Source organism: Ranitomeya imitator, chromosome 3 (genome assembly GCF_032444005.1).
Source record: "Ranitomeya imitator isolate aRanImi1 chromosome 3, aRanImi1.pri, whole genome shotgun sequence".
NCBI lineage: Eukaryota > Metazoa > Chordata > Amphibia > Anura > Dendrobatidae > Ranitomeya > Ranitomeya imitator.
In genome coordinates, this window is record NC_091284.1 from 247,896,132 (window position 1) to 247,916,027 (window position 19,896).

General features: G+C 42.2%; 1 protein-coding gene across 3 annotated transcripts in view; it reads left to right on the top strand.

Annotated features, from left to right (window-relative positions):
- Positions 1-19,896, top strand: part of EPS8L3 (EPS8 signaling adaptor L3) — a 300,349-nt gene that overhangs the window by 120,553 nt on the left and 159,900 nt on the right. For all 3 annotated transcript variants that reach the window (XM_069756327.1, XM_069756329.1, XM_069756328.1), the window contains exons 3-5: positions 3,725-3,801; positions 15,489-15,553; positions 16,591-16,746. In XM_069756327.1, coding sequence (XP_069612428.1) covers positions 3,725-3,801; positions 15,489-15,553; positions 16,591-16,746 — 298 coding nt within the window. The remainder of the gene's footprint in view (positions 1-3,724; positions 3,802-15,488; positions 15,554-16,590; positions 16,747-19,896) is intronic.

The window sequence follows — 19,896 nt, forward strand, 5'->3', positions numbered from 1 at the left end:
GAAGCATGGCAACATTTTCAGAATCCATGAGACAATAGTATAAGCTATATATTCTCAATATTATATTAAGGAATTTAAAATTCAGTTGTCTTAAAGGAAATCTGTCAGCTGATTCATGTTGCCCAAGCTATTAGCACCATAAATCAGTGCCTGGCTGTGAAATTGCAGAACAACTATATTTCTCTCTGAAAACACTGGAGAGTATATAGTGTGAAGATCCAACCAGTGACCATAGCAGAAGCAGAGCTGAGGCTAATCTGGCACTACCCAATGGCTGATTTTTCCCAGCTCTGCTCTAGGTGAAGTTCTCTTTCAATTTACACACAAGAAAGGGACCTGTCAATCAACTAGAGAGGTGTGGGAGGAGCCAGATGGGGGCAATGCCATCTATTCAGCTGGCAGGTTCCCTTTAAAAAAAATGTTGAATTTAGCAAAAAAAATTTGTACAGTTCAAGTGAACCTTTCAGCAGAATTTTGCTAAGTAACCTACAGACACTGTCAGGTTGGCGCCGTTATACTGATTACAATGATACCTTGGTTGATGAAATCCAAATTGTGGTTGTTCTTAATTCTATAGTTGCAGTTTTCTGTTAATGAGATTCTCGTGCTTCGGGACAGCCTGTGGGGGAATCTTTATATTTTGCTTTGTTCACATATTCATTCTTATGGGTTTATAAAAGGTCACTGATTCTTTAGTAACCTGCCTCCTATTTTACATAATGCATATAATATTGTTGACTTAGAAAAAAAAATTGAACTTCAGCAAAATGGCACTAGCAGAGGTGTATGCTCTGCAGCATCTATCACATAATGCATATATTGTTAGCTTAGAAAAAAAATATTTATTTCAGCAAAATGGCGCTGACAGCGGGGCATGAGCAGTAGCATCTATCACTTGCCAATAGATGCTAATGCGCAAGCGCCGCAGGTGGTGCCCTTTTGTTGGAAAAAAAAAAGATTTGGCTGCAGCAAAACGGCGGCGGCACTTGTGCAGTAGCATCTACTGCGAACACGCCGCCACCACCACCACCATTTTGATGTAGTTCAATTTTTTTTCCTAAGCCAACAATGTTATATGCATTATGTAAAATACGGAGTAGGTCACTGAAGGATCAGTAACCTGTCATTAGCCCATAAGGATGAATATGTGTTACAGAGCACCACATAAAGACCCAGCCACAGGCCCGCCCCGAAGCATGAGTATCTCATCAATTCCTGTAAAAAAAAAAACGGTCCAATAAGTCTGATACCTGTCATGCAAGTGTCATGTGATTTTCAAGGGAGTACAATCTGATTTTAACACCTAGCATCTGATTTATATCCGATTTATATGTGAATGTGATCCGATTGCAATGCGATTTTAACATGAGCTTTTACATAGAGCAATTCTCTATGTAATTTAGTCATAGTTTTCCAAGGAAATATTCTTTACGCTATATAGGGAGAGAGACAGAGAGACATTAAATAGATATATAGATAGATCAATAGATAGATAGATAGATACATACAAAAACATGTATTTTAATATTTGATTGAGTTATATAATCAGTGCTTTGTGTGTGTAGTTTACTGTACATGTTTTTTTAATAAATACATTTCTTTCAAGAAAAAAAAGGCATGAGATCTTTCATGTCCTTTGAATAGCTGACAATTCATCTACCGTGTACAGTAAAATTACAGCGTGACCTGACAGAATAGAATAGATAGAATAGATTTATACACATAGAATAGATAGATACAATGGGCGTTTATTAAAGATTTCCCCTGAACCACTTCCTGTGGACTGAGAGCAATGAAACTTGGCACATTTATTAGTCCTTCTCTACATAGGTGCCACCTAAGGACAGACACTTCTCCCATCTCTTTAAGCAACTGTAAACACCTCGCTTGCAGAAGTCGACAGGTTGCTCCAAAAGCCATGTTATGACTTCAGAAGTCTCATCATCTGGAAAATGCTTGCCTTTCAAAAATAATTTCATTGTTGGAAAGAGGTTGAAGTCCAATGGTGCGAGGTCGGGTGAATAAAGGGGATGCGGTAGAATTTCAAAGCCACAGGAGCATGCTTCCATTTGGGCAACATGTTAGTTGTGAACTGGTGCATTGTCTAGCAGAAGGTGGACATCTTCGGTGAGCAAGCCACATCTCTTGATTCTGATGGCCTCCTGCAATCTCTGCAGCAGTGAAGCATTGTATGCCCCAGTGAGCATGATACCATTTGCTAGGAAATTCATCAATGCTACTCTGCACTGGTCCCAAAATACTGTGAGCATGACTTTGCCTGCCGAAGGTTAAGCACGCGCCTTCTTTGGAGGCAGTGAATCATGATGTGTCCCTTGCATCGACTCACTCGACTTTAGTCTTTAGTCTTTAGGTCATAGTGAGGACCCAGCTTTCATCCTGTGTGATCAGTCTGTTGAAAAAGTCCTCCTGGTTTTCATGGGACATTGTCAATAGAGCCTGAGAGCATTCGACTCGTTCCTGCTTCTGGAAAGGTGTGAGCAGCCGGGAACCCAGTAAGCGGATACATTATGCATGTGAAGATGGTCTTGGATGATTTTTTCCATTGATATTTTGGGCTAGGTGACAAAGGGATAGGCGGCGATTTTCTAAAATGGCGACCTCGACTTGCTAGTGTGTTCATCAATAGCAGAGTTTGCACTAAAGTCCGACCACAATTGAATTGACAATGCCAGTTCTTGACTACATCATATAATGGGGAATCATCACCATAAACCTCTTTCATCTCATTGATCGTCTCCTTTGATGTGCAGCCTTTCAAGTAAAGGAACTTGATGACTGCTCTGTATTCCACTAGGTTCACTATCAAACCTCACATCACTTCAGCACCTGTAAAATCAAGACCGTTATCAGTTCTGAGTTGCAAATTGACACGTAACCTATAAAGACTTAAATCATTACCCGTGCAGTTTCAGCATCCTGTGATAAATAGAAGTGGGTCAGGGAAAATTTTTAACGAACGCCCCACGTATAAAGATGTCAGTGACATATATAATTAGTCCAGTGCATGTGCAGCTTACTGTAGATGTATTTTTTAAATACTAAATTTTTTTTTTTTTTTTAAATGGCGTGGGTTTTTCCTGTACATGGCAGATGAATTACCTGCTTTCAAAAGACATCAGTGTGTAAAAATTGAACGGTACTCGCATGGTCCGAGTGCCGTGGAATTTTTTTATCACACCCATTGACTTGCTTTGGCGAGTCTCGTCCGAGATACAAGGACAATTGCAGCATGCTACAATTTTTTTCTCACTCTGACTTCAGCTGAGAAAAAAAATTGCAGATGAGCTGAGACTCATAGATTAACATTGGTCAGAGTGCATTCCGATTTTTTTATCAGATTGCACTCATCCATTTTCCTCGCAGATAAGTATGAGCCCTAACGGAAAACTGCAAATACAGATTGAACAACAACCACAAGATGGATTTCATCAACCAAGGAATCATTTTAATCAGTATAACAGCAGTGTCTATAGTTTACTGAGCGCAATTCTGCTGACAGGTTTGTTTTAAGAAAGATATCTCAGAAATAAGTATCACCTGTAGTCTTCATATCCTGCAATTTTGTATGTCACAATACAGAGCAAAGGGAGCAAATAGCAAATCCTTCCTGGATAGGGGTATAATTGAATTAAAATAGACAAAGTGTAAATGTTTTATAATACAATATGGTGACACTGTATATGCCATCTATGTTCTGCATTAGAGGTGTGCTGGCACAACAAGCAGAATCCACCCAACCTATCAATATTAGTAAGAGACCAAGTGCAAAATCTATCTACGGTAAGTGCAATTCTTTTTATTCCAAGTTATGAAATCTTAATTCATTAAGCTTAATACACTAATGGATACTCTGATGCAAAAGAGCAGATGGTGCCAAGCGCCAGATTGAAAAAGTTGTAAACTTGATAGTTAAAAGTTCTCCTGCTCACAGCTCACAGTGCTCCTGCTAGTGTTACAGCCCTGTACAACTTGTAACTTGCATTGTACATTTCTGCTGTGCATCTGTGTCCTAAATCTCACTCTAGAAAATGATAAAAATAAACTAAAAGCTTTAATTTCATAGTAGTAATGACTTAACAGTAATCTAGTTTGTCTTGTAATCCAAATATAACAGTACAGAAATTAACCAGCTGGTACAATGTGGAAGGACATATTATAATATAGATTTTTTTATGCAGTCTTTATAAAAACTAAATTGCAGCCACCTCCATCAGAAGCCATACATCACAACAAACTTTTTATGTAGAAGTACTTTTTTGGTGCATCTAGGGAAAAACGTGGTCTAGTTCATAGCATCGCACACATAACTATGTGGCCCGAGATATGGATCCTTATTGCACAATGCATACAAATAGCTTAAATTTTTTTAAAAAAACCTCTCTTGTTGAAGAGAAATGGTCCCCAGGTCAAAAGTGGACAGTTTTTTGCCTGATATTACTAATGCTAGTCCCTTTAATATTGTCACGATCCCACCCCTCAATGTGTCTGAGATGCAGTTACTGAGAGGTCAGCCATCCAATTTTGTACAAGGCCGTGCTGAAACTGTCAGTACTTTGACAGCTCAGCCATCAAGTCTAGTACAGGGACGTGCTGAGCTGTCAGTGTGTTGATTGAAAGCTCGGCCATCCATTCTGGGACTAGACATTGGCTGTTTCCAGGTGTTCATTGTCCCACGTGATTGCCAGGCTACTAAAGTGGGCTGTTTCTCCCAGACCTCTGCAAGACGTACAGTCAGCTACTGTGTAATTTGTCTCTCTGTGATTTTCATTCTGTTAGTACATCTTTTCATTGCCTGACGTTGGACCTTGTTCAGATAATCCGTCTGTTTAAGCCCTTCTGCTCTGAACTGCTATTCTCCTGGTATTCTGACCTTGGACCATTACCTGACTATGCTTTTGTCTCTTCCTTCTGTTTATGATGAACCTTCCAGGATTTTGGCCCCGGACTCCTTGACCATTCCGTCTCACGGCTTGTCCGTAAAAAGTGACTCGGCTTCCCAATTATAGAAATCTTTTCCACTTTTTAAATCTGCCAAACAGGTGCAGAGATATAGACCTTTTTATGTATCGCAAATTTTTAGGTTCATTAACCCCTTTCTGCCATTAGACGTACTATTCCGTCCATGTGGGGTGGGCTTTACTTCCCAAGGACGGAATAGTACGTCATAGGCGATCGGCCGCGCTCACAGGGGGAGCGCGGCCGATCGCGGCCGGGTGTCAGCTGCTTATCGCAGCTGACATCCGGCACTATGTGCCAGGAGCGGTCACGGACCGCCCCCGGCACATTAACCCCCGGAACACCGCGATCAAACATGATCGCGATGTGCCGGCGGTGCAGGGAAGCATCGCGCAGGGAGGGGGCTCCCTGCGTGCTTCCCTGAGACCCCCGCAGCAACCTTCCTCCCTGCAGAAAGTCCTGGATCCAAGATGGCCGCGGATCCGGGTCCTGCAGGGAGGAAGGTGGCTTACCAAGTGCCTGCTCACTTGATAACGCTGCACTGCTCTCAGACAGATCGGTGATCTGTCAGAGTGCTGTGCAAACTGGCAGATCACCGATCTGTATTGTCCCCCCCTGGGACAAAGTAAAAAAGTAAAAAAAAAAATTTTACAAGTGTGTAAAAAAAAAAAATCCTAAATAATGAAAAAAATATATATATATTATTCCCAAAGTACACATATTTAGTATCGCCGCGTCCGTAATGACCCGACCTATAAAACTGTCCCACTAGTTATCCCCTTCAGTAAACACCGTAAGGAAAAAAAAAAAAAAACGAGACAAAAAACAATGCTTTATTATCATACTGCTGAACAAAAAGTGGAATAACACGTGATCAAAAAGACAGATATAAATAACCATGGTACCGCTGAAAGCGTCATCTTGTCCCGCAAAAAACGAGCCGCCATACAGCAACATCAGCAAAAAAATAAAAAAGTTATAGTCCTCAGAATAAAGCGATGCAAAAATAATTATTTTTTCTATAAAATAGTTTTTATCGTATAAAAGCGCCAAAACATTAAAAAAATGATATAAATGAGGTGTCGCTGTAATCGTACTGACCCGAAGAATAAAACTGCTTTATCAATTTTACCAAACGCGGAATGGTATAAACGCCTCCCCCAAAAGAAATTCATGAATAGCTGGTTTTTGGTAATTCTGCCTCACAAAAATCGGAATAAAAAGCGATCAAAAAATGTCACGTGCCCGAAAATGTTACCAATAAAAACGTCAACTCGTCCCGCAAAAAACAAGACCTCACATGATTCTGTGGACTCAAATATGGAAAAATTATAGCTCTCAAAATGTGGTAACGCAAAAAATATTTTTTGCAATAAAAAGCGTCTTTCAGTGTGTGACGGCTGCCAATCATAAAAATCCGCTAAAAAACCCGCTATAAAAGTAAATCAAACCCCCCTTCATCACCCCCTTAGTTAGGGAAAAATAAAAAAAATAAAAAAAATGTATTTATTTCCATTTTCCCATTAGGGTTAGGGCTAGGGTTAGGGCTAGGGTTAGGGTTAGGGCTAGGGTTAGGGTTAGGGTTAGGGCTAGGGCTAGGGTTAGGGCTAGGGTTAGGGCTAGGGTTAGGGCTAGGGTTAGGGCTAGGGTTAAGGTTACAGTTAGGGTTAAGGCTGCAGTTAGGGTTGGGGCTAAAGTTAGGGTTAGGGTTTGGATTACATTTGCGGTTGGGAATAGGGTTGGGATTAGGGTTAGGGGTGTGTCAGGGTTAGAGGTGTGGTTAGGGTTACCGTTGGAATTAGGGTTAGGGGTGTGTTTGGATTAGGGTTTCAGTTATAATTGGGGGGTTTCCACTGTTTAGACACATCAGGGGCTCTCCAAACGCGACATGGCGTCCGATCTCAATTCCAGCCAATTCTGCGTTGAAAAAGTAAAACAGTGCTCCTTCCCTTCCGAGCTCTCCCGTGTGTTCAAACAGGAGTTTACCCCAACATATGGGGTATCAGCGTACTCAGGACAAATTGGACAACAACTTTTGGGGTCCAATTTCTCCTGTTACCCTCGAGAAAATACAAAACTGGGGGCTAAAAAATAATTTTGGGGGGAATTTTTTTTTTATTTTCACGGCTCTGCATTAGAAACTGTAGTGAAACACTTGGGGGCTCAAAGTTCTCACAACACATCTAGATAAGTTCCTTGGGGGGTCTAGTTTCCAATATGGGGTCACTTGTGGGGGGTTTCTACTGTTTAGGTACATTAGGGGCTCTGCAAACGCAATGTGACGCCTGCAGACCATTCCATCTAAGTCTGTATTCCAAATGGCGCTCCTTCCCTTCCGAGCCCTCCCATGCGCCCAAACGGTGGTTCCCCCCACATATGGGGTATCAGCGCAGTCAGGACAAATTGCACAACAACTTTTGGGGTCCAATTTCTCCTGTTACCCTTGGGAAAATACAAAACTGGGGACTAAAAAATAATTTTTGTGGGAAAAAATTTTTGTTTTATTTTTACGGCTCTGCATTATAAACTTCTGTGAAGCACTTGGTGGGTCAAAGTGCTCACCACACCTCTAGATAAGTTCCTTAGGGGGTCTACTTTCCAAAATGGTGTCACTTGTGGGGGGTTTCAATGTTTAGGCACATCAGTGGCTCTTCAAACGCAACATGGCGTCCCATCTCAATTCCTGTCAATTTTCCATTGAAAGGTCAAACGGCGCTCCATCCTTTCCGAGCTCTCCCATGCGCCCAAACAGTGGTTTACCCCCACATATGGGGTATCAGCGTACTCAGGACAAATTGTACAACAAACTTTTGGTTCCAATTTCTTCTCTTACCATTGGGAAAATAAAAAATTGGGGGCGAAAAATTTTTGTGAAACAAAAATGATTTTTTATTTTTACGGTTCTGCATTATAAACTTCTGTGAAGCACTTGGTGGGTCAAAGTGCTCACCACACCTCTAGATAAGTTCCTTAGGGGGTCTACTTTCCAAAATGGTGTCACTTGTGGCGGGTTTCAATGTTTAGGCACATCAGTGGCTCTCCAAACGCAACATGGCATCCCATCTCAATTCCAGTCAATTTTGCATTAAAAAGTCAAATGGCGCTCCTTCGCTTCCAAGCTCTGTCATGCGCCCAAACAGTGGTTTACCTCCACTTATGGGGTATTGGCGTACTCAGGAAAAATTGTACAACAACTTTTGGGGTCCATTTTCTCCTGTAACCCTTGGTAAAATAAAACAAATTGGAGCTGAAGTAAATTTTTTGTGAAAAAAAGTTAAATGTTAATTTTTATTTAAACATTCCAAAAATTCCTGTGAAACACCTGAAGGGTTAATAAACTTCCTGAATGTGGTTTTGAGAACCTTGAGGGGTGCAGTTTTTAGAATGGTGTCACACTTGGGTATTTTCTATCATATAGACCCCTCAAAATGACTTCAAATGAGATGTGGTCCCTAAAATAAAATGGTGTTCTAAAAATGAGAAATTGCTGGCCAACTTTTAACCCTTATAACTCCCTAACAAAAAAAAATTTTGGTTCCAAAATTGTGCTGATGTAAAGTAGACATGTGGGAAATGTTACTTATTAAGTATTTTGTGTGACATATCTCTGTGATTTAATTGCATAAAAATTCAAAGTTGGAAAATTGCGAAATTTTCAAAATTTTCGCCATATTTCCGTTTTTTTCACAAATAAACACAGGTAATATCAAAGAAATTTTACCACTATCATGAAGTACAATATGTCACGAGAAAACAATGTCAGAATCACTGGGATCCGTTGAAGCGTTCCAGAGTTATAACCTCATAAAGGGACAGTGGTCAGAATTGTAAAAATTGGCTCGGTCCATAACATGCAAACCACCCTTGGGGGTAAAGGGGTTAAAGATGGCATGGTTTACAGGGTAATAATGCAGAAACACCCCTAGATAATTCTGTGAGCCACGCCAAATTGGTAAAGACCATAAAAATTAGCATTAAATAAATAAACCCATTATCTCTGATATCTTATAGTGGATTTAAAAAGAAAAAAAGTGAATATTCAGGGGAGCAGCAGGAATAAAATAAGAGCAAAAACTGGTCACTTTTTTACCTGGGGATACATCCTGTTTAATTATGAAACTCTTCTAAAATAATAATAACTCAGAAATACCTAATTGTACTAAACATCATTGGGATGTAAATGTAAACAGTAACATCACTAGAGTCTGATGTGCCTCAATGCACAATTTGCACCTGAGACCTCCCCCGTTTCTTGGACAGATGTATGGGCCCTTGTTGCTTTCTAAATCCTATAAGAACATATGATTTGCACTACCTCCTCCATTATGTAGTAATGTGCCCATCTTGGGTTAATTCCTGGTATATATGTTCCCCATCCTGTACTCATCCTAGTATTTATCCTCCATTCTGGTATACAGTGGGGGAAAAAAGTATTTAGTCAGCCACCAATTGTGCAAGTTCTCCCATTTAAAAAGATGAGAGAGGCCTATAATTTACATCATAGGTAGAACACAACTATGACAGTCAAAATGAGAGAACAAATCCAGAAAATCATCTTGTACGATTTGGCAACATTTATTTTCCAAATTATGGTGGAAAATAAGTATTTGGTCATTAACAAAAGTTCATCTCAATATTTTGTTATATATCCTTTGTTGGATGCTGAAAGACCCATCCACGTTTCATCTTCAATGCCCTTGCTGATGGAAGGAGGTTTGCACTCAAAATCTCATGATACATGGCCCCATTTATTCTTTCCCTCCATCTTGGTATATATCTTTCCCTTTCTGGGCCTCCATCTTGTTATGAATGTTCCCATCCTCATATATCTATATGTTCCCTATCCTGGACCCATCCTGGTATATATGTTCCCCATCCTGGCATATATATTCCCCATCCTGGTATATATGTCCCTTATCCTGGGCCCATTCTGGTATATGTATACAATCTGGCTTCCGACCGCATCACTCCACTGAAACTGCCCTAACTAAAGTCACCAATGACCTATTAACCGCCAAAGCCAAACAACACTACTCTGTCCTCTTCCTCCTGGACCTGTCCTCCACCTTTGACACAGTGGACCATTCCCTATTACTACAGACCCTCTCATCTCTTGGCATCACTGACTTGGCCCTATCTTGGATCTCATCATACCTGATAGACCGGACATTTAGCATCTCCCACTCGCACACCACCTCCTCATCTTGCCCCCTATCTATCGGAATCCTGCAAGGTTCAGTCCTAGGGCCCCTGCTCTTCTCCATATACACCTTCAGCCTCGGACAGCTCATAGAATCTCACAGCTTTCAGTATCACCTCAATTCTGATCGCAAACAGATCTACATCTCTGGACCAATATCACCTCCCTGCTAACCAAAATGCCACAATGTTTGTCCGCTATTTCATCCTTCTTCCACTCTAGATTTCTAAAACTTAATATGGACAAAACAGAATTCATCATCTTTCCCCTAACTCACTCGACCCCCCCAAAGGACCTGTCTATTAAATTAAATGGCTGCTAACTCTCCCTAGACCCACAATCTTTCTGCCTTGGGGTAATCCTTGACTCTGATCTCTCCTTCAAACCACATATCCAAGCGCTTTCCACTTCCTGCCGACTTCAACTCAAAGATATTTCTCGGATCCGTACATTCCTCAACCAAGAATCTGCAAAAACCCTAGTCCATGCCCTCATCATCTCCCGCCTTGACTACTGCAACCTCCTGCTCTGTTGCCTTCCCTCTAACACTCTCATACCCCTCTATTCTATTCTAAACTCTGCTGCCTGACAAATCCACCTGTCCCCCCGCTATTCCCCAGCCTCTCCCCTCTGTCAATCCCTGCACTGGCTCCCCATTACCCAGAGACTCCGGTTCAAAACCCAAACCATGGCATACAAAGCCATCCACATCCTGTCTCCTCCATACATCTATGACCTAGTCTCCCGGCACTTACCTGCACGCAACCTCCGATACTCACAAGATCTTCTTCTCTACTCCCCTCGTATCTCCTCTTCCCACAATTGTATACAAGATTTCTCCTGTGCATCACCCCTACTCTGGAACTCTCTACCACAACATATCAGACTCTTGCCTACCATGGAAACCTTCAAAATGAACCTGAAGACCTACCTCTTCCGACAAGCCTACAAACTGCAGTAACCACCAATCAACCAACCACTGCACGACCAGCTCTACCCTTGCCTACTGTATCCTCACCCATCCCTTGTAGATTGTGAGCCCTCATGGGCAGGGTCCTCTCTCCTCCTTTACCAGTCATGAATTGTATTGTCTAAGATTACTGTACTTGTTTTTATTATGTATACCACTCCTCAAATGTATAGCGCCATGGAATAAATGGCACTATAATAATAAATCATAATAATAATAATGCAGTGGGGAAAAAAGTATTTAGTCAGCCACCAATTATCCAAGTTCTCCCACTTAAAAAGATGAGAGAGGCCTGTAATTGACATTATAGGTAGACCACAACTATGAGGGTCAAAATGAGAAAATAAATCCAGAAAATCACCTTCTCTGATTTGGCAAGATTTACTTTGCAAATTATGGTGGAAAATAAGTATTTGGTCAGTAACAAAAGTTCACCTCAATATTTTGTTATATATCCTTTGTTGGCAATAACAGAGGTCAAATGTTTTCTGTAAGTCTTCAGAAGGTTGGCACACACTGTTGGTGGTATGTTGGCCCATTCCTCCATGCATATCTCCTCTAGAGCAATGATTTTTTGGGCCTTTCGCTGAGCAACACGATCTATCAACTCCCTCCAAAGGTTTTCTATGGGGTTGAGATCTGGAAAGTGGATAGGACACTCCAGGACTTTCATATGCTTCTTACGAGGCCACTCCTTTGTTGCCCTGGCAGTGTGCTTGGGATCATTATCATGCTGAAAAACCCATCCACGTTTCATTTTCACTGCCTTTGCTGATGGAAGGAGGTTTGCATTCAAAATCTCACGATACATGGCCCCATTCATTCTTTCATGAACACAGATCAGTTGTCCTGGTCCCTTTGCAGAGAAACTGTCCCAAAGCATGATGTTGCTACCCCCATGCTTCACAATAGTTATGGTGGTCTTTGGATGCAACTCAGCATTCTGTCTCCTCCAAACATGAAGAGTTTTGTTTCTACCAAACAGTTCTACTTTGGTTTCATCAGACCATATGACATTCTCCCAATACTCCTCTGGATAATCCAAATGCTCTCAAGCAAACTTCAGACGGGCCCGGACATGTACTGGCTTAAGCAGGGGGACATGTCTGGCACTGCAGAATCTGAGTCTCTGGCAGCATAGTGTTTTAGTGATGGTAGGCTTTGTTACGGTGGTCCCACGTCTATGCAGGTCATTCACTGGGTCCCCCCGTATGATTTTAGGATTTCTGCTCACCGTTATTGTGATCATTTTGACCCCAGAGGGTGAGATCTTGAGTGGAGCCCCAGATTGAGGGAGATTATCAGTGGTCTTGAATGTCTTCCATTTTCTTATTATTGCTCCCACAGTTGATTTCATCACACCAAGTTGCTTGCCTATTGCTGATTCAGTCTTCCCAACCCGGTGCAGGGCTACAATTTTGTTTCTGGTGTCCTTCAACAGCTCTTTAGTCTTCACTATAGTTGAGTTTGGAATGTAACTGTTTGAGGTTGTGGACAGGTGTCTTTTCTACTGATAACAAGTTCAAACAGGTGCCATTACTACAGGTAATGAGTGGAGGACAGAGGAGCATCTTAAAAGAAGAAGTTGCAGGTCTGTGAGAGCCAGAAATCGTGCATGTTTTTAGGTGACCAAATACTTATTTTCCACCATAATTTGCAAAATAGATCTTGCCAAATCAGACAAGGTGATTTTCTGGATTTGTCTTCTTATTTTGACTCGCATTGTTATGATCTACCTATGATGTCAATTACAGGCCTCTTTCATGTTTTAAGTGGGAGAACTTGCAGAATTGGTGGCTGACTAAATACTTTTTTCTCCACTGTAATAATAATGTTCCCCATGCTGGTGTATATATTTCTCAAACTGGTATATATGTCCCGTATCCTGGGCCCCAGGATACTGGTATAATAGTATATACTGTATATCCTCCATCATTGTATATCGTATATACTCAAGTATAAGCCGAGTTTTTAAGCACATTTTTTGTGATGAAAACGCCCCCCTCAGATTATACTCGAGTGAGGGTCCAAAAGGATAAAGGTGGGGTGCGGCAGCGGCGGAGCAGAGGTTTACAGGAGGCAGGAGCCGGCTGCCGCTGCTGAAGCCTGTGCCCGCTGCTAAAGAGAAATAAATATTCACTGCACTGGCAGTGAATATTCATTTCTCTGTAATAGCGGGCACAGTAGACACAGCCGCTGGCTTCCTGCAGATGCTGGGCAGACACGTTTGCCTGCTACTTAAGAGAAATGATTATTCACAAGGAGAAAATATTAATATCTCTTAAGTAGCGTGCACATGTGACCGCATGGTGCCTGACACTGTGCGCGCTACTTAATAGCAATGAATACTCACTGCCCTCCACGCACATAGTCCCGGCGTGGAGAGCAGTGAGAATTCTGGCAGCTGTGCTCTGATTGTAAGCAGTGCATGAGGTCCCTGCCATGCGCTGCTTATAAGCATAAATCATCTGTTTGCACCAGAACGAGGGAGCGCAGGAAGGTAAGTAGGATAGTTTCCTTTTTTTTATGTTTTTTGATGGGGGCCATGCATAAAAGGATAGGGATGAGGAGACATTCAGACCAGGATGGAGAAGAAGAGGCATGCATACCAGGATTGGGATGAAGAGCCATGTATACAAGGATAGTGATGAGGAGCCATGCATACCAAGATGGGGATGAAGAGACATGCATACCAGGTTAGGGATGAGGAGCCATGCATACCAGAATGGGGATGAGGTGTGACGGATACAAGGATGGGGATGAGGATCAAAGTAACATAGTAACATAGTTAGCAAAGCCGAAAAAATACATTTGCTCATCTAGTTCAGCCTATATTCTGTCAAAATAAATCCCCATCGCTATAGAGTCCCTAAATATAAGAAATAATGGTTTGTCTATTACATTACTTAGTTCTCTTAATACTCGTGGGTGTATGCCATTCGGACCCGGAGATTTATCTATTTTAATCTTATTTAGCTGTTTCGCACCTCTTCTTGGGTTAGATTGGTGACCCTTAATATAGGGTTTACTTTGTCTCTCGGCATTTCACCTAGTATTATATTTTCCACCATGAATACCGTGAAGAAGAAGGTGTTTAATATATTAGCTTTTTCCTCGTCATCTACAACAATTCTTTCCTCACAATTTTTTAAGGGGCCTAAACTTTCACTTTTAATTCTTTTACTATTGATATAGTTGAAGAACAGTTTGGGATTAATTTTACTGTCCTTAGCAATGTGCTTCTCTGTTTCCTTTTTAGCAGCTTTAATTAGTTTTTTAGATTAAGTATTTTTCTCCCTATAGTTTTTTTAGAGCTTCAATGGTGCTATCCTGCTTTAGTAGTTTAAATGCTTTCTTTTTACTGTTAATTGCCTGTCTTACTTCTTTGTTTAGCCACATTGGGTTTTTCCTATTCATGCATATAAGGATGAGGATTAGGTACCATGTCGACCAGGATAGGGATGAGGAGCAATGCATAACGGGAAAGGGATGAGGAGGCCATGCATACCAGGATAGGGATGAGGGGGCCATGCATAACAGGGTAGAGATGAGGAGCCATGCAAGCCAGAATTGGGATGATGAGGCCATGCAAACCAGAATTGGGATGAGGAACCATGCAGACCAGGATGGGGATGAGGAACCATGCATACCAGGATGGGGATGAGGAGCTATGCATACCAGGACAGGGATGAGGGGACAATGCATACCCAGCTTATACTCGAGTCCAAAAGTTTTCCCAGTTTTTCTGGTAAAATTATGCGTCTCGGCTACCGTATATGTCCCTTTTCTTGGGCCCCATCCTGGAATATATATCCCCCATCCTGGTATTTATGTCCCTTATCCTGGACCTCATCCTGTTATATATATCCTCCATCCTTGTATATATGTCCCTTATCCTGGGCCCTATCCTAGCATATATGTCCTTTATCCTGGTGTATATACAATGGGGAAAATAAGTATGTGATACATTGCCAATTTCGCACGTTTTCCCACCTGCAAAGAATGGAGAGGTCTGTAATTTTTAACATAAGTACACTTCAACTGTAAAAGACAGAATCTTGAAAAAATTCCAAAAAAATCACATTGTAAGATAAAATGTTCCCCCGGTCTCGTGCACGCTGCTGTCAGCTACTGGCCTCTGATTGGCCGGCAAGGTGTATTGCAGCACATGGACCCAGCAGGTCTCTGCATTGAAGACACAGATCTAGTTGAAGTTTGCACTGGCGTCGGCGGGCCTTTCACTCACACAGACCCGGTCGTGGTCGCAACCTCTGCAACCGCTATCGTTACTTCCCTGGAAGTAAATATTCTTATTAAATTGGATTTTTGCTCATGTTACAGATCAAAGGAAAAAATATGCACAGTCTTTGTCCCAGGAGGATAGCAACTTTCAACATCGAGTGGAGGTAATTATACTTTTCATACTTCTGTCACATGTCAATAAATAGATTCATCACATTTGTCACATTTTAAAATCAATGCAGATTATTTATCAAAACAGATCCAAAGTAAATGTGGACTTTCAGATCCGTAGCAGGATTATGATTAAAGGGTTTATCCTTACTATGCAAATTAATTTTAATGTTAGTATACTTTTTTTTTGTTAGAAAGCGAAACAACCATTACTCACATCTTGGAACAGCACCACCATTTTGCACTTCGTACCTTGTCCCTCATTGGTTTCCCTGTATCAAGATCTGGCAGTGTATATCACGTCACCACTGCAGCCAATCAGCAGCCGAAGAACAGTTGCTACCTTCACATTCTGTCTGAGTCGGCTTCTTCTGTCATGTTGGAATGTGCCACTAACTGGCCACTGTAGTAAGGTGACCCCCCACTAGATTCTGATGCCAGGGTACACAGTGCAGAGGAGTGGCGTATAGTTTTTTTTTTTACACTTCCTTGGGCCCGCTAACTTGTATAAAAGTAGAGAACCCTTTTAATAAAGATGTCTACTTTTTTGCAAACTACCTGCCTATTCTGCCAGGCGCCAGCTCAAAGCAGTCATGGACCGCCAATCCTGCCAGTGATTCTGGTTCTTCAAGTCAACAGAACAGTTCTTCTTCGCTGCTCTGGCGGTGGGCTGTGACTGCCAACATCATGCTGATTGACAGCCATCTCCCTGCAGTTAGGCAGTGTGGAGCTGGCTGTCAATCAGCATGACATCAGCAGTCATAGCCCATCAACAGATCAGAGCGGAAGAGAAGAAGCTGCTCTGTCGACATGGCGACACTAGAAACCACAGAATTGCTGGCAGGAGAGGTCTGTGACAGCTCTAAGATGGCAGAGATCTGTCCTGGGCAGAACATGCATGATAAGCCTTTTAATTGGCTCTATATTAAACTGGACTGAATGTGTATGTTTCTGAGAAAAAGAAATCAGATTATGAGCCACATAGAGACTGATGTGAGTGATAACAATCTCCCTACAATTTCAATTTCAGCACTTATTGACTTGTGAACTTGATAATCGCGTGCGAAATGTCGAGGATTGCCTGAAACATCTCAGCTTATTACATGCAGAAGGGAAAATTTGGGGTCAGGAGATGATTCTCCTGGTTAATAATGAAGAACTAATACTAGCAGACTTGGAATCTCGGGTAAGATTTCTGCTTCTATGTTTTACAGAATTAATAATGCAATGTAAAATGATGTGTTTCATTTCTAGCTAAAAAAAAATCAATGGCATGTAATCATAGAAACCTGTTTAACTCTTTGAGGACTAAGGCCTTCAGATGCCTGAATACCCACAGCAATATGTCACCTTTTGCTATGACATGTTCTAAAGACGAATATTTTATTTGCATAATTCATTAGTTAAACCATATCTGGTTCTTTAATATAATACTACTAATGAACAAAACTAGAAACTCAATATCTTTGTGTGGCACCCCAGGGTCTTGGTCGTCACAGTAACATTGCTTTCCCCGCGGGGAGAGTGATGTTACGCTTGGAAGCAAGGAAGGATAACTGTCACCAGGTAAACACAAGCATGCAACATGTTCACACTCCAGGCCACCAGGGGGAGCTTTTGATTCTATTCCTAGGGGACTCCCCATATATACAGTGGGGCAAAAAAGTATTTAGTCAGTCAGCAATAATGCAAGTTCCACCACTTAAAAAGATGAGAGGCGTCTGTAATTTACATCATAGGTAGACCTCAACTATGGGAGACAAACTGAGAAAAAAAAATCCAGAAAATCACATTGTCTGTTTTTTTAACATTTTATTTGCATATTATGGTGGAAAATAAGTATTTGGTCAGAAACAAAATTTCATCTCAATACTTTGTAATATATCCTTTGTTAGCAATGACAGAGGTCAAACGTTTTCTGTAAGTCTTCACAAGGTTGCCACACACTGTTGTTGGTATGTTGGCCCATTCCTCCATGCAGATCTCCTCTAGAGCAGTGATGTTTTTGGCTTTTCGCTTGGCAACACGGACTTTCAACTCCCTCCAAAGGTTTTCTATAGGGTTGAGATCTGGAGACTGGCTAGGCCACTCCAGGACCTTGAAATGCTTCTTACGAAGCCACTCCTTCGTTGCCCTGGCGGTGTGCTTTGGATCACTGTCATGTTGAAAGACCCAGCCACATTTCATCTTCAATGCCCTTGCTGATGGAAGGAGGTTTGCACTCAAAATCTCACGATACATGGCCCCATTCATTCTTTCATGTACCCGGATCAGTCGTCCTGGCCCCTTTGCAGAGAAACAGCCCCAAAGCATGATGTTTCCACCACCATGCTTTACAGTAGGTATGGTGTTTGATGGATGCAACTCAGTATTCTTTTTCCTCCAAACACGACAAGTTGTGTTTCTACCAAACAGTCCCAGTTTGGTTTCATCAGACCATAGGACATTCTCCCAAAACTCCTCTGGATCATCCAAATGCTCTCTAGCAAACTTCAGACAGGCCCGGACATGTACTGGCTTAAGCAGTGGGACATGTCTGGCACTGCAGGATCTGAGTCCATGGTGGCGTAGTGTGTTACTTATGGTAGGCCTTGTTACATTGGTCCCAGCTCTCTGCAGTTCATTCACTAGGTCCCCCCGCGTGGTTCTGGGATTTTTGCTCACCGTTCTTGTGATCATTCTGACCCCACGGGGTGGGATTTTGCGTGGAGCCCCAGATCGAGGGAGATTATCAGTGGTCTTGTATGTCTTCCATTTTCTAATTATTGCTCCCACTGTTGATTTCTTCACTCCAAGCTGGTTGGCTATTGCAGATTCAGTCTTCCCAGCCTGGTGCAGGGCTACAATTTTGTTTCTGGTGTCCTTTGACAGCTCTTTGGTCTTCACCATAGTGGAGTTTGGAGTCAGACTGTTTGAGGGTGTGCACAAGTGTCTTTTTATACTGATAACAAGTTTAAACAGGTGCCATTACTACAGGTAATGAGTGGAGGAAAGAGGAGACTCTTAAAGAAGAAGTTACAGGTCTGTGAGAGCCAGAAATCTTGATTGTTTGTTTCTGACCAAATACTTATTTTCCACCATAATATGCAAAAAAAAATGATAAAACAAAAATGACAATGTGATTTTCTGGATTTTTTTTTCTCAGTTTGTGTCCCATAGTTGAGGTCTACCTATGATTTAAATTACAGACGCCTCTCATCTTTTTAACTGGTGTAACTTGCACTATTGCTGACTGACTAAATACTTTTTTGCCCCACTGTATATGTATATATGGTGGTTTGGAGGGAAAGTTAGTCAGTGCCAGACAGCAGACTGGAACAGTCTGAGGCAGGAAGAACGCATGAGGGGCCGTGCAGCTACGACAGAGTGCTGCAGCTCCTGGACTGAGACAACACCGAAAGCAGGACACATTGCAGTGTGCATGTGGGAGAGAGGAGCACAGGCGGGGACACCAGGGGGAGGACAGCAGTGAGCAGACTGTCTCCCTGGCTAAGCGCAGATAACTGGTAGCCGGCACACCGAGGTTGTAAGAGACTCTAAGACTTACACCAGAGACCGGCAGGACAGCTGAATTGCAAGTTACCTGTCTGCCACACACACCTGAAGACACAGTAACACATAGAGCCCGGGGCGTGTTAGAGTCCCTGTAAAAAGACTCGACTTAGCTGTCATACAGGTATTGTCCTATCCTATTTGGGGGACAGAGATAAGAACTGTGAGGACCTTATCTGAAGCCATAGGCAGTAAGGGACTACAACACCACTGCGCTAGATGGAAGGCTCTTAATCTCCACCTGAAAAAGGGGACTCCCAACTTGCCTCCAATCCGGTCGGATTCTGCCTATACTGTGATCTGGTACCCTGGACTGTGGCTGCCTGAAATCTTCAGTAAACAAGGTAAAGACACTGCAAACCTGTGTCCTCATTCCTTACTGCACCATTCCCACCATCTTCCATCTACACACCAGGAACCCTGGGGATATACTTCACCCTGTGGGAAGTTATACCATCTAGCTGCCATAACATCACCCCAGAGGACCCCTTAAAGCAGCATCGGCACCCACTGACGAAATACCACAGGTGGCGTCACGAACACAAACTCTTCAATTTCCCCTTTTACATGGCTGCCCAGGGCCACGGACCGGGTCGGCACCATGACATCCCTCTGTGAACACCGGACCCAGTACCGGGTACCCCACGGCCCTGGCGGGCGACTCATCTGTTTTTGCTCCCATTTTTCATGAGGGAACTCAAAGATCCAAGACTTTTTCTAAGTGCACAAAAGGCCTTTACCTCTCAAATATTGTTAAGAAATGTGTCCAAATCTGTGTTAGTGA